The following is a 13484-nucleotide window of genomic DNA, read 5'->3' on the forward strand; positions in this document are numbered from 1 at the left end:
CCATATGGGGGTTGAGAGCTCTGGAAGCAGTTACCACTGCTAGTGATTCAGGGGCTCCCCAGGACTGTTACAGGTCCATTGATGCTGGGTCTGTACTGCTGGGTCACTCTCACCCTGATTAGACAGATTTTTCTTGCTGACCTTCCAAATTGTCCTTGGCAATCTGTCTCCTGAGAGTTCTGGAAACCACTACAGCTACCACTGACCCAGCATCCCTGCTGCCAATTTCCTGGATTATTGTAGTCAGTTAGTCCCATGTAGCACTGTTCTCCTCCTTTATTCCAGTTGTACAGTCCTTTCCCTCTCTCTCCCCTTATTATAGGTTCTTCCACTCTAGGATTTGTTTAGCCTCCTTTAAAGGTATTTGGAAGGGTTTGTGGGAAAGCTCAGGTAAGTCCCTGCCTTTACTCCATCTTGTCTCCGCTCTGATGAGTTTTTCAAGAGAATTAATCTTGTTTCTAAAACATATTTTTCAGCATTTAAGCAGATAGGTATATATTTATATGTCATATGTATGTATGTTGTTTGTCCAGAAATTCTTCTTTATAATACCTAAATAGTAATAAATTGAACTGTCTTTATTTCTTGTATCCTGCAACATAAAGATACCTTCTATTTTTTGTATGTTTATTTGCTTTTTTACATAATGGGACTAGAAACTTAAGATTTAGAAATGAAGTGAGGGTAAGGTTAGGTCTTAACATTAATTAACTTCCAATCCCTTTATCTTACAAATCCGAAAATTTAGAACTCTCTCTCTCTCTCTCTCTCTCTCTCTCTCTCTCTCTCTCTCTCCCTCCCTCCCTCCCTCTTTCTAACTTGTCCAATTGAAAGACTTTAGGAATTAATTACCCTTCATTTTTGGACTTTGTTATGATAGATATTTTATTTAGTTCCCTATGTCTTCTTTCTCCCTTACCTACCTTCTAACAAGTTTTCAAATTTCTAAATTTACTTACACACACACATACATATATACACAACATTGATAGAGTAGGTAATAAGGTGTTATGACATATTTTTGCTTTAGGTTTCTGATCTAAAACTTCTCTTCGTTTTTATTTGACTTCTGCTTTCAATCTTGTCTCCTAATGTACATTGTGAAAGAAGCTTTTCATGGTTTCTTTCCTGGGGTTTATTGTTGCATATTTTTTTGTTTATTTTATGCTTTTTGGACTTAAGTAAATTTTTCCTTCTTGGAGTTTGATTCTCCATTGGTCCTGACTGCAAAGAGCTGCATGGGGATATAGCAGTATATTTTATTATATTCCAAACCTCTGAAGTTAGTTCATTGGGTTTTGTATTTTGTTCTTGATATCCTTTGTTTTTGTGAGACAGCAGAAATTTTTTTATTACCTGAAATATCAGTGTATTATTACTACTACTGGAATCTTAATGGAATTTTGATTATGATTTTTCTCAATGGTTCTGATTGTAGTCTCCACCCCCCCCAAAGCAGCCATACAAATCATCCAGTTTAGAATTTTTCTCCATATGCTAGCATGCAGAGAAAAAAATCTAAACTATATGATCTGAAATTCACAAGGTCCTGCTGAAAAGGAACAAGGGAAAGATCAAGGTTCTTTTCCTAAAAGACTTAAACCTCGCTTTCTCTTTCTCCTCCAGTCACCATTATTGGGCTTGTTTTATGTGAGCCCTAAAAATAAGCTTAAAATAAATCAAAAGAGACATCCTCTTGCACATAGTTGAGATGAGAAAGGTGATATAATTTAAACAGAAGAACCTATATAAGCTTGGCTGTACACACACACATTAGACAAAAATTATAATATTTCTATATGAAAATGTAGAAAAGGGAATTTTTTAGTTTCTACATGTATGTTTCTCCATCAGTGGGGAATATAGATTGGGAAGCCAATGGTTGAATGCAGCCATCAAAGAGTTTATCTGATCCTGAGCCCATGGTCAGAGTAAGGTTGAACTAGTTGGAAGCAGTATTGTGCTTTTTCTGGAAACTCCCTGCTGTTTCCCTAGAAACTGTTACTGCACTTGGAATTAGCTATCACCAGATACCACCATTCCCTACACCTCCCCAGTCTTCTCTCTGGACTTTTGGCTATTATGCAAAAGAACCACAAAAGGCCACAGGATTTTAAAAGGTTTCCAGTTCTGGAAGGCTGTGCCTTCCAAGAGGCTTGATTACCTGAAAAGGTATATAAGAAACCTGCCTTTGTTACCATCTCTGACACTTCAGTACTTTGGTGCACTGTTGTCTTGAACTATAATTCTTTTGTCTCAATTAAAGACTTTTCCCCCCTTTGGTATTCTTTATTTCACTTGGACACAATTGTCCATTTTGAATTTAATGCAGGTGATTCTACCAGAGACCTGGATTGAGTTAGATTACTTGACCTCTGGGCACCTATATTTACGAAACTATATAATACTTTAATTGCAGTTTATATGACTTAATAATTGCACATGGATTGATTTTGAATTCCTTAACAATGATGAAACACATCTTTACATACACAGTACAAATTAAATTACTTACCTTTTTAATATTCACATAATTTAAAAATTAATTGGATCCTTGTTATTTTTCACCTTGACTAATATAATGATTTTCTAATTCGTTTTCTCCTTCAGATTCTTCTCCATTTCTAATCTACCTTCACCAAAACTGAAAAAGGAATTTTTCCCCTTAATAATAAATTTTAAAATGCCACTTTTCACTTAATAAAATCCAATAATTCCCTTTATCCTATAGGATAAAATGAAAAGTATTTATTATTTATAACCTTTAGAGGTTATTTTTATTATTTATAACCATTATAAGCTTGCTCCTTTCTTCATACCTGTCTAGCCTCACACGTTCTCAGGATTTAGGGTCAGGACCAATCAGCAGCCTCTTTGTTCTTCCTCACATATAGCATGTCATCCAGGATCTCTCTGCTTTTGCACAGATTGTCATAGAGCACTTTACTGCTTTCAGTAACTACCCGAAGAATAATCTTCTACATTAAACTGTTTCTCCCTCATTTACTTCCTTTTTTAGTTTTTTTGCAAGGCAATGGGGATAAATGACTTGCCCAAGGCCACACAGCTAGGTCATTATTAAGTGTCTGAGGTTGGATTTGAACTCAGGTCCTCCTGACTCCAGGGCAGGTACTCTATCCACTGCGCCACCTAGTTGACCCCTCCGCTTTTATTTTTAAGTTATTCTATAGAGGTCTCTATCAGAAGTTAAAGCAGAGAACAGAGATTGCTTACTTTTGTCAATGAATAACAAATAGTGAGTTATTAATGAAGGTTTATTGATTGTAATAAAACTTTTTTCCCTTTCTGCTTCTCTCTCTACCCTCCCTTTCACAACCATCTTCCCTTCCCTCCTTTCCTCTCTTCTTTCTTTTCTTTCTTGCTTCTTTTCCTCTTTTTCCTTCTTTGCATAGTTCTTTCTCATTCCCTCTCAATATTTTCTCCCCTCTGCTCCCCTTCGGATCTCTTCCCAATGCAACATCCATACCAGATTTGCAAATTCACTATATTAGAGAACTCCTAAGATCTCAAGGGTATTATTGGAATACTCCATCATCCCTCATGAGCATCCCTCACATTGTATCACATATTTTCTAGATATTGGTTCCTCCAGGTATTTTTTTGAAGTTTCTCACTGGCTACAAATTATTGGGTATTTAGCCAAAGCCGGGAGGTCTCTATTGCCCTCATTTTTATTACTGCATATATTGTTGTCTTCTATGTCTTCCTCACATTTAGCAACATTAGAGACAGTTTTATTTTGTGTAAAATTAAAAGATTTTTTTTCTATAGATATTCAATTTCATAAAAGTGACCCAGTTAGTTTGTCTTCTGATTAGTTCTAGATTTGATTTTTCTAAATAATCTCGAAAACGTAAGTCTACATGAAACAGGTGACTAAACATTAGTCTTTATGAGGGCATAGGCATGGTGATTTTATATTGTATATCAACAGTAATCACAGGTTTATGCTTATGGTGATCACAATTAAAAGAATGCTTGTCATTTTCCTAAACTCAATCTTTTTGGACAGGTAAGGAAAGGGAAGTCACAAGGTAATCTCATGAAACAGAACAGTCTTAAATGAAAATATATAGATATAGATTGTAGCAAAAATACTGTATTAAATGCTCCCATCCTATATGCAAAACTATCATTTATAATTAATTATTTTTATTATTGTATAAAAAGGATTATTTAAAAATTCACTCATTAAAATGTATTGAGAAATTTCCTGAGAAATCTGTGTGTGTATGTGTGTATTATTGGGGAAATAAAATCTCAGGTTAAATCATGGAAATAATGATTTAGACCTCATAAATTCATTTACCCTTTGATATTATCCAAGTCACAGAAAAAGTACTCTAATTATAGGAATTGTAAAAATATTCAGTAAAAGAAAAGGTTTTCATGTCAGTCAGTTGGACTGTTTTTCCCTAATAGATTTATTTGGGTTCTTGCTGATATCCAAATTGGATAACACAATTTTTTTTTTTTTATGGAAAGATAAAGGCAAGGGTGGCTAGGTGGCACAGTGGATGGAGCATTGGCCCTGGAGTCAGGAGGACCTGAGTTCAAATCCAGCCTCAGACACTTAATAATTATCTAGCTGTGTGGCCTTGGGCAAACCACTTAACCCCATTTGCCTTGCAAAAATAATCAAAAAAAGAGATAAAGGCCAGGGGGAGAGCCAAGATGGCAAAGTAAAGGCAGGGACTCACTGAAGCCTCCCCCAAAACCTTCTTCTCCCCAGTAGCTTAAATAATGATTAAATAAATTCTAGAGTGACAGAACCCATGAAAAGACTGAGTGAAACAATTTTCTAGTTTGAAGAACTTAAAAGATTAGTGGGAAGGGTCTATTGCACCAGGGGAAGAGAGGAAGGCAGTGCAGCATGGGCCAAACCTGAGATAACTGGCCCTAGTAATCTAGGAACTGATAGCAGTGTGACTGCATCAGTAGGAGCGGTGCTGGTTTCCAGACTTTTAGTTCAGAGACCACCAAGGACAACTTGGAAGTTCAGCAGGAATTCTGTGTTCCACCTGGGTGATAATGGAGCACATTTCAGTATAGACTTTAACAGAACAGACCAGACTCCAGAAGATCAGGCGCAGTTCTTGGGAGTCACTGAGCCAAAAGCAGCAGCTGCTTCTGGAGCTCTAAGCCCATGGACCATAAGGGGGTCAGAAGGAGATTGCAGAGGTCTTTATACTATCAATGAGGTAGAACTCTGTTGCTTTGTCCATACTCAGATCTTGAACACAGTCTAGAGCCCAGTACCAGGAAAAGGAGAAAAAACACAATAGAGGTTATTACCATAGTTCCAGGGCAGAAAGGAATGTTTATGGTCACCCACCCAGAGCACAAGACAGGAGAGTGGTACAGATTCCTCCTCAGACCACAAGACCCAGGAAGAATTCAAAACTTGCAGTTACTTAGAAGTGTCTTTGAAAACAGTTGCAAAGAAACTCAAAAATTTGGCATAGTTTGTTCTCCACCATGGAAATAGAGCCATAATTTTTTTAAATTATATTTTATTTATTTTGAGTTTTACAATTTTTCTTCTAATATTACTTCCCTCCCCCACCCCCCACAGAAGGCAATTTGCCAATATTTTACATTCTTTCTGTGTTATACATTGATCCAAATTGAATGTGATAAGAGGGAAATCATATCCTTAAGGAAGAAACATAAAGTATAAGAGATAGCAAGATAAGACAATAAGATATCAGATTTTTTTCCTAAATTAAAGGTAAGATTCCTTGGTCTTTGTTCAAACTCCACAATTCTTCCTCTGGATACATATGGCACTCTACATTGAAGACAACCCAATATTGTTCCTGGTTGTTGTACTGATAGAATGAGCGAGTCCATCAAGGTTGATCATCGCCCCCACGTTGCTGTTAGGGTATACAGTGTTTTTCTGATTCTGCTCATCTCACTTAGTGTCAGTTCATGCAAATCCTTCCAGGCTTCCCTGAATTCCCATCCCTCCTGGTTTCTAATAGAACATTAGTGTTCCATCACATACATATACCACAGTTTGTTAAGCCATTCCCCAATTGAAGAACATTTACTTGATTTCCAATTCTTTGCCACCACAAACAGGAATGCTATGAATATTTTTGTACAAGTGATGTTTTTACCCTTTTTCATCACAATCAATAGAGTCATAATTTAACGAAGAGTTAAAAATCAACTCATAATTCGGGGAAATAAGCAAATAAGAGAAAAAGAAAAAATCTAATAATAGTTACTATGGTGAAAAAGAAAATTAAAATACACACTCGAAAGATAGCAAAGTCAAAGTTTCTAAATTCAAAACTTCCAAGAAAAATATGAATTGATCTCAGGCCTTGTAAGAGCACAAAATGGATTTTAAAAATTAAGTAAGGAAAATTAAAGGACAAATTTAGAAATGACAGGGATGTGGGAAAATGATGAAAACTAAGTCAGCATTGTGAAAGAATCACAAAAAATAATGAAGAACATAACATCTTAAAAACCAGATTGGGCCAAAAAGAAAAAGAAGTCTAAAAAGTTAATGAAGAGAAGGATATCTTAAAAAAAAGTAGAATTTGTCAAATGGAAATGGAGATATGAAAGCACACTGAAGAAAATAATTCCTGAAAATACAGAATTGAGAAAGAGAAATTGATGATTTTTTTGAGAAATCAAGAAACAATAAAACAAATCTAAAAGAATGAAAAACTAGAAGAAAATGTGAACTCTTAAAAAAAGCAACCAACATGAAAAACGGATCCAGGAAAGATAATTTAAATACTATTGGGATATCTGAAAGCCATGATCGAAAAAAAGAGCCTAGCCATCATCTTAAAGACATTATCAAGGAAAACTGCTCTGATACTGAAGAAGTAGTGAGTAAAATGGAAATTGAAGGAATCCACCAATCATTTCCTGACAGTTCCAAAATGAAAACTGCCAGGAATATTATAGTCAAATTTCAGAGTCCTCAGGTCAAGGAGAAAGTTTTGCAAGCAGCCAGAAGAAAAACATCTAATTATTAATGAACCACAGAGAGGATAACACAATATTTTTCAACTTCTACATTAAGGGATTGGACTATGATCTAGAATATGAATTGCAATATGAATTAGATTGATATTTTTATGTTTTATTTTATTTTGTTTCTTAATGGTTTTATATTTTATTCTTGAAGAAGACTATGACATGAAGCAAATGGTGCCATGACAATAACATGACTGAGATGTGACTGAGGGGGTGCTGTGCTAGGTCACCAGTCCCACTTTCTCCCACAGAGCCATCTGGGTCAAGTGACCAGATATGAATCAGGATGACTGGAGAAAACCCTGGATGCAAGGCAATCAGGGTTAAGTGACTTGCCCAAAGTCACATAGTTAATAAGTGTTAGGTATCTGAGGTCAGATTGAAATTCCTATCCTCTTGACTCCAGGGTTAGTGCTCTGTCCACTGCATCACCTAGCTGTCCCTGAATTACCACCAAGAACAAACTATCCAGCAAAACTGTACATACTCTTTTAAGGGAAAAGTTGGACATTTCATATTTTCTATATGAAAAGAACTAAACTGAATGGAAATTTTTGGTCTTCAAATATGAGAATCAAATGAAGCACAAAAAGGTAAGCAGGAAAGCAAAATAATATGGAACTTAATGATGCTAACTACTTATATTTCTACATGGGAAGAAGATAATACTCATAAACCATAAGAACTATCTTATTTATTGGGACATTTAGAAGAAGTACAAATACTCAAAGCAACAGGGAGAGTTTCATATGAAGGGAAAATACTTTACAGTGGAATGGGAGAGGGGGGGATTTGAGGGAGAGTTAGTTTGCCTTTCTCACATTAAAATAGACTTAGAGGGACAGCTAGGTGTTGCAGTGAATAGAGCACCAGCCCTGAAGTCAGATGAACCTGAGTTCAAATCCAGTCTCAGACACTCAAAAATTATGTAGTGCAAGTCACTTGACCCCATTGCCTTGCCAAAAAATAATTGGCTCAGAGAAGGAATAATATACAAATTCATTTAGGTATAGAAATCTATCTTACCTTAGAGAAAAGCAGGAGAGGAAGGATATGGTAGACAGGTGGGGGGATGTGATAGAAGAGAGGGATGAGTATGGAAGGAGTTAGATGTAAAACACTTTTGAGGAAGGATTAGGTAAAAGGAGAGAACAAATAGAATGAATAGAGGTGAAGGGATTTAGAATGGAGAGAAATACAGTTAGGAAGTGTAACTATGGGAAAAAATATTGAAACAAATTTTTCTGATATGGACCTTATTTTTCAAATATGGAGAACTGAGTTAAATTTATGAAAAATAAAAGCCATTTCCCAATTGATAAATGATAAAAATATGAACAATTATCAGCTGAGATTATCAATCTTATGCATGACCATAACAAAAGTCTAGATAACTATTGTTTGAAGAAATGAAATTAGAACGATTTGCAGTACTACCTTATACCAATTTCATTGGCTAATAGTTCAGAAAGAGAAATGAAAAATGTTCCAGGGAATGTAGGAAAACTGAGACATTAATTTATTTTTGGAGGAGCTGTGAAATAATCCAAAATTTCTCCAAAAAATTTGTAACTATGCCCAAAGGACTATGAAACCACATATATACTTTGACTTAATAATCAATGCAACTACCAGGTCTATATTCCTGAAGAGATGAAAATCAGGAAAGCAAAAGACCTATTTGAATAAGGAAATTTATAACAGTTCTTTTCTGGAAGCATAGAACTAGAAATTGAGGTGATGTCCATCATTTGAGGAATGGCTGAATAATTTGTGGTATGTGATTATGATGGGATACTATTCTGCTTTAAGAAATGATGCTTAGGATCCTTTTAGTAAATCCTGAAAATATTTGCATAAGTAGATGCAATGGGAAATATATTTTATTCAAAATAACAGTAATATTTTAGCATGATTAGCTGTGAATAACATCTTTCCTCAGCAAAGCTGTCACTGAAAAGAAACCTGAAAGACTTATAATAAACAATACTATACATCCTCAAAGATAGAACTGATGATGTGTGATTAAAGAATATCTTTTAAATTAACTTTATTTTTCTCGAGCTTTCTTTTTTGAGGGAGGTGCACTTTTCAGAATATGACTATTATGGTAATGTTTTGTATGATTGCACATTTTACCCTATATAAATAATTTGTTTTCTCAATGAGGAGGACTGGAGGTTGAAAGAAGGGAGAGAATTGAGAATTCAAAGTTATAAAAATGATTGTTGAAATTCATTTTTATATTTAACCAAGGATAAATAAAATAAAATGAAGCACACTTTGACTTGCCTAAAATAAATAAAGTTATGAAGAAATAAAAGAAAGAATTAGATATGATGTCTACCACTCTTATCTTTGAGATAAGGAAGCAGGAAAGAAAGGAGAGAGGGAAGGATAGAATTTGGAACTTAAACATTTTTTAAATATATTTTCAAAATGATTTAACATATATTTGGGTAAAATAAAATATCATTTAAAAAAGGACAAAGCTAGGTGGCATAGTAATAGAGCACCTGCCCTGACATCAGGAGGACCTGAGTTCAAATCCATCCTCATACACTTGAAACGTACTAGCTGTGTGACTGTGGCCGAGTCATTTAACCCCATTGCCTTACAAAAAAAATTATTAAAAAATATTTAAAAAGAATGAACTAAAGTTTGGATCTATAATTATACTGACTTGGAGAACTCCAGAATGGTGTGTGCTCTGGTCTGCAAATGGCCATAAGCACTCTTTCCTGCCCTGGAGGAACACTGCTCCACTGCCCTGAGGTTGCAAGTTCTGGTTTGCTAGTTCTCTTCTTTGTCTATGTTCTTCCAGTCAGGACTGGGGTTTGGGTAAAGTAACAGAATACTACTTCAGTTTTAGTAAAGAGTTCCTTATTGCAAAAAGTCCTGTCCAGTTTGACCCTCTTAATGTCTTAATGACCTAATGCACAATTAATTGGAGAAAGTACATTAGAAAAATTTTGAGGTACTACCTTATATCTATTGAATTGCTTAATAGAACAGAAAGAAAATGACAATTATTGGAGGGAACATAGGGACAATAAGACAATAGTGCATTGTTGGAGGAGTGGTGAAATGATTCAGCAATTCTGTAAAGCAATTTGGAATAATGCCCAAAGGGCCTTAAAACCATGTCTACCCTTTCATCTAGCGATGTCACTATTAGGTGTATATATTTCAGAAGTGATGAAAAATGGAAGGAAAAAGGACCCATATGTTTAAGGATATTGATAGCAGCTCTTTTCAGGTAGCAGGAAGCTGTAGATTGAGGGGATGCCCATCAGTTGGGCAATGGTTGATCAAATTGTAGTATGTGATTATGAAGGAATGTTATTCTGCTATAAGAAATGATAAACAGAATTCTCTCAGAAAAGAAGAAAACATACATAGGCAGATGCAATAGGAAATGCAATATATAGAAAGTAATAGCAATGTTATAAGATGATCAGCTGTGAATGACCTACCTTTCCTCTGCAATACTGTGACTGAAGACAACTCTGAATGACTTGCAATAAAGAATATTATCAATCTCCAAAGACAGCTGATGGTGGCTGAATAGGATTAAAACACCCTTTTAGAATAAACTTGACTTTACTTGAGCTTTCTACTTTTTCTTGGCTGGGGAAGGGACTATTTTATTTTCACAATATGACTATTATGGTAATATTTTGCATGACTATATATTTTTAACCTATATCAAATAACTTGATTTCTCAGTGAAGCTTAGTGGAGTGGGAAGAAGGAAAAAAAATCCACAATTAAAAAGTTTTAAACTGAATATTAAAATTTGTTATTATATGTAACTGTGGAAAAACAAAAATTAGAGTTAAATTTGCTGTATAACATGTTCAACTATATCTGTTTTTCTTGTAGTCAAATTTGTTTTTCTTATTGACTAAAATTTACTCAACTATATTTTGAGAAAAATTTTTTTGCATTTTTCTATTTTCTTTTTATTGAGTTTTAATAGATAAGCAGGTTTTATTGCATATTATATGCTATAACATAAGTCAACATCTTGATTTTATCAGCTCTTAATCAAAAATAATGTCATTGGATTTTCTTCTGACAAATTTATTGATGTAAGCACATGTTTTTAAGCAGATTAATTATGTCAATATTACACCTAAAGTTAAATATTAATCAATCCTTAAATCACAAGGCAGATTTATTCCTGTTGACCTTGGTGATTTATTGTTGTTGATAGATTTTTTTAATCTTTGCAAAGGTTTTATAGGAAAGATATCTTAATTATTAGAGAAATTAGTCTATTATTTTGTTAATCTGCTCTATTCTCTGTCTCAGTAATCAGTATAATATTTATTTCATAGATTAACATCAATTTTATAGAATTTTTAACAATTATTATAAATTTTATCAATTATCTAGGATAATTTTTGACCAAGTATGCTCATTGTCATTTTAGGACTTAACAGATTCTGTACTAACTTTGGTGAAAAACACAGAAAGCATTCATATTTTGATCTTTCCATTCTTTCACATTATTTTAGTCATATAGGAATAGTCATTTTCAATGGAAGTATCCAGTGATTTGCTCAAAAAGAGTATTATTAGCCAAAAAGGAACCTGTTAGCAGATTGGATATGAGTGAACTTCAGTTTTCATAAGTTAAAAACAAAGTGACATCTGTCTCTGTCTTTGTATCTCTATCTCTGTCTCTTTCTTCCCTGTTTCCCCAGGAGCAATTCTGCTAGGTTGGGTTCCATGGAACATCATGCTCTAACACTGGTAGTTCTTGCCCATCCACCAATCCAACTTTAGCTTCTTTTTAAATGTTTTCTTCCCCCATTAGTTTATAAGATCCTTGATGGTGGGGACTTTCTTCCTTTTTCTTATTTGGATGCCCAGTACTTAGAACAATTCTTGACACATAAAGTACTTAAAGATGTTAATTGAATTGAACATGAACATACACACATATATAGTTAAAATGATCAAAATTTAAAAGTAAATGATGAGAAAAAAGTAACTTTGAATATTTTCTGTACAATAGAACAAACTATAGCAAGGTTACATTCAATGTTTCTTGTGAGTAGTCATCACTTGAGATAAAGGAGAGTTTCCCATATCTGGTCAAGGTGTAGCCAAAGAAAATGGACCTTTCATGTATTTTGTTTGAAGTAACTTATAGAAGCTTTATGAAAAAAGAGAAATTTATTTCTTTATCACCAATGAGACAAATGGAGTGGAAAACATTTTAATTTTTGATACATGACTATTTATTTACTTCATGAATTATATCATTTTGGAAGGAGTTTCTTTAGTGCATCAATTACATCCTTATTCCTCAGGCTGTATATCAAGGGGTTAAACACTGGGGTTACAGTAGTATAGACAAGAGAGAAGACCTTATCTGATTTGGCTGATTGATTGGATTTGGGTCGCAAATACACAATACTACCAGACCCATAGAATAAGCCCACAACCATGAGGTGAGAAGAACAAGTAGAAAAGGCTTTGGCTTTCCCTGAAGTTGATGGCAACTTCAGGATGGTGGTGATGATTTTGACATAGGATGTGAGTATTAACAGAAAGGGAATCGTGATAAAAAGCAGAGCTGCAACATGAATAGAAAGTTCTTTCCCATATGTGTTCCCACAAGCCACCTCCAGTAATGGTGGGGCATCACAGAAAATATGATTGAGTTTGTTAGAAGCACAGAAGTTCAGGGAGAAAATTTCATATGTGAGTCCTACCAGGACTGGTATGCCAGTGATCCAGGAGGCAACCACCAGCTGGACACACACCTTGTGATTCATGATGAGAGGATAGTAGAGAGGCTTACAGATGGCCACATAACGGTCATAAGCCATCACAGCCAGGAGCAAGCACTCTGCCACTCCCAGAATAAAAAAGAAGCACGTTTGAACAGCACAGGACAGGAATGGAATATTTCCTTTCTGAGTCCAAAGGTCCATGAGCATTCTAGGGAGAATGACTGATGTGTAACAGATTTCCAAGAAGGAAAAATTCCCAAGGAAAAAGTACATGGGGGTTTGGAGAGTAGGATTGGTCTTAGTTATGACAATGAGAAGGCCATTTCCCAAAAGTATGCTCATATAGATGATTAAGAAAATTCCAAACAGAAGCCTTTGGAAGTTGGGAATATCAGAAAATCCCAGGAGAATGAATTCCACCATCAATGTACCATTGCTTCTCTCCATTTTTGTCAATGCCTTTCTTCCTGTAAGAATTAAGAGTCAAATTACTTTGCTTCCCTAGGCCTTAGTTTCCACCTAAGAACAAAATAAAATGGGAGGAGCATGTTGATTGGATTTTCTATATCACTTTTATAAATTTTGATTAAGCTTTCCTTCTAAAGTTATGTATTTTATGTTCTATTTTTCAAGGTCATTTCTAAATGTTAACAATATATATTCTCTGACATAACACCAAAACCAAGCAATGAATTTTGGTTATTT

General features: G+C 34.7%; 1 protein-coding gene across 1 annotated transcript; it reads right to left on the bottom strand.

Annotated features, from left to right (window-relative positions):
- Nucleotides 1–12302: 12302 nt before the first annotated feature.
- Nucleotides 12303–13229, bottom strand: LOC141516848 (olfactory receptor 10AG1-like). The gene has a single exon (XM_074227814.1). The coding sequence runs from the start codon at nucleotides 13224–13226 to the stop codon at nucleotides 12303–12305; it is 924 nt and encodes a 307-aa protein (XP_074083915.1). The 5' UTR covers nucleotides 13227–13229.
- Nucleotides 13230–13484: the final 255 nt, after the last annotated feature.

Source organism: Macrotis lagotis, chromosome 3 (genome assembly GCF_037893015.1).
Source record: "Macrotis lagotis isolate mMagLag1 chromosome 3, bilby.v1.9.chrom.fasta, whole genome shotgun sequence".
Lineage (NCBI taxonomy): Eukaryota > Metazoa > Chordata > Mammalia > Peramelemorphia > Peramelidae > Macrotis > Macrotis lagotis.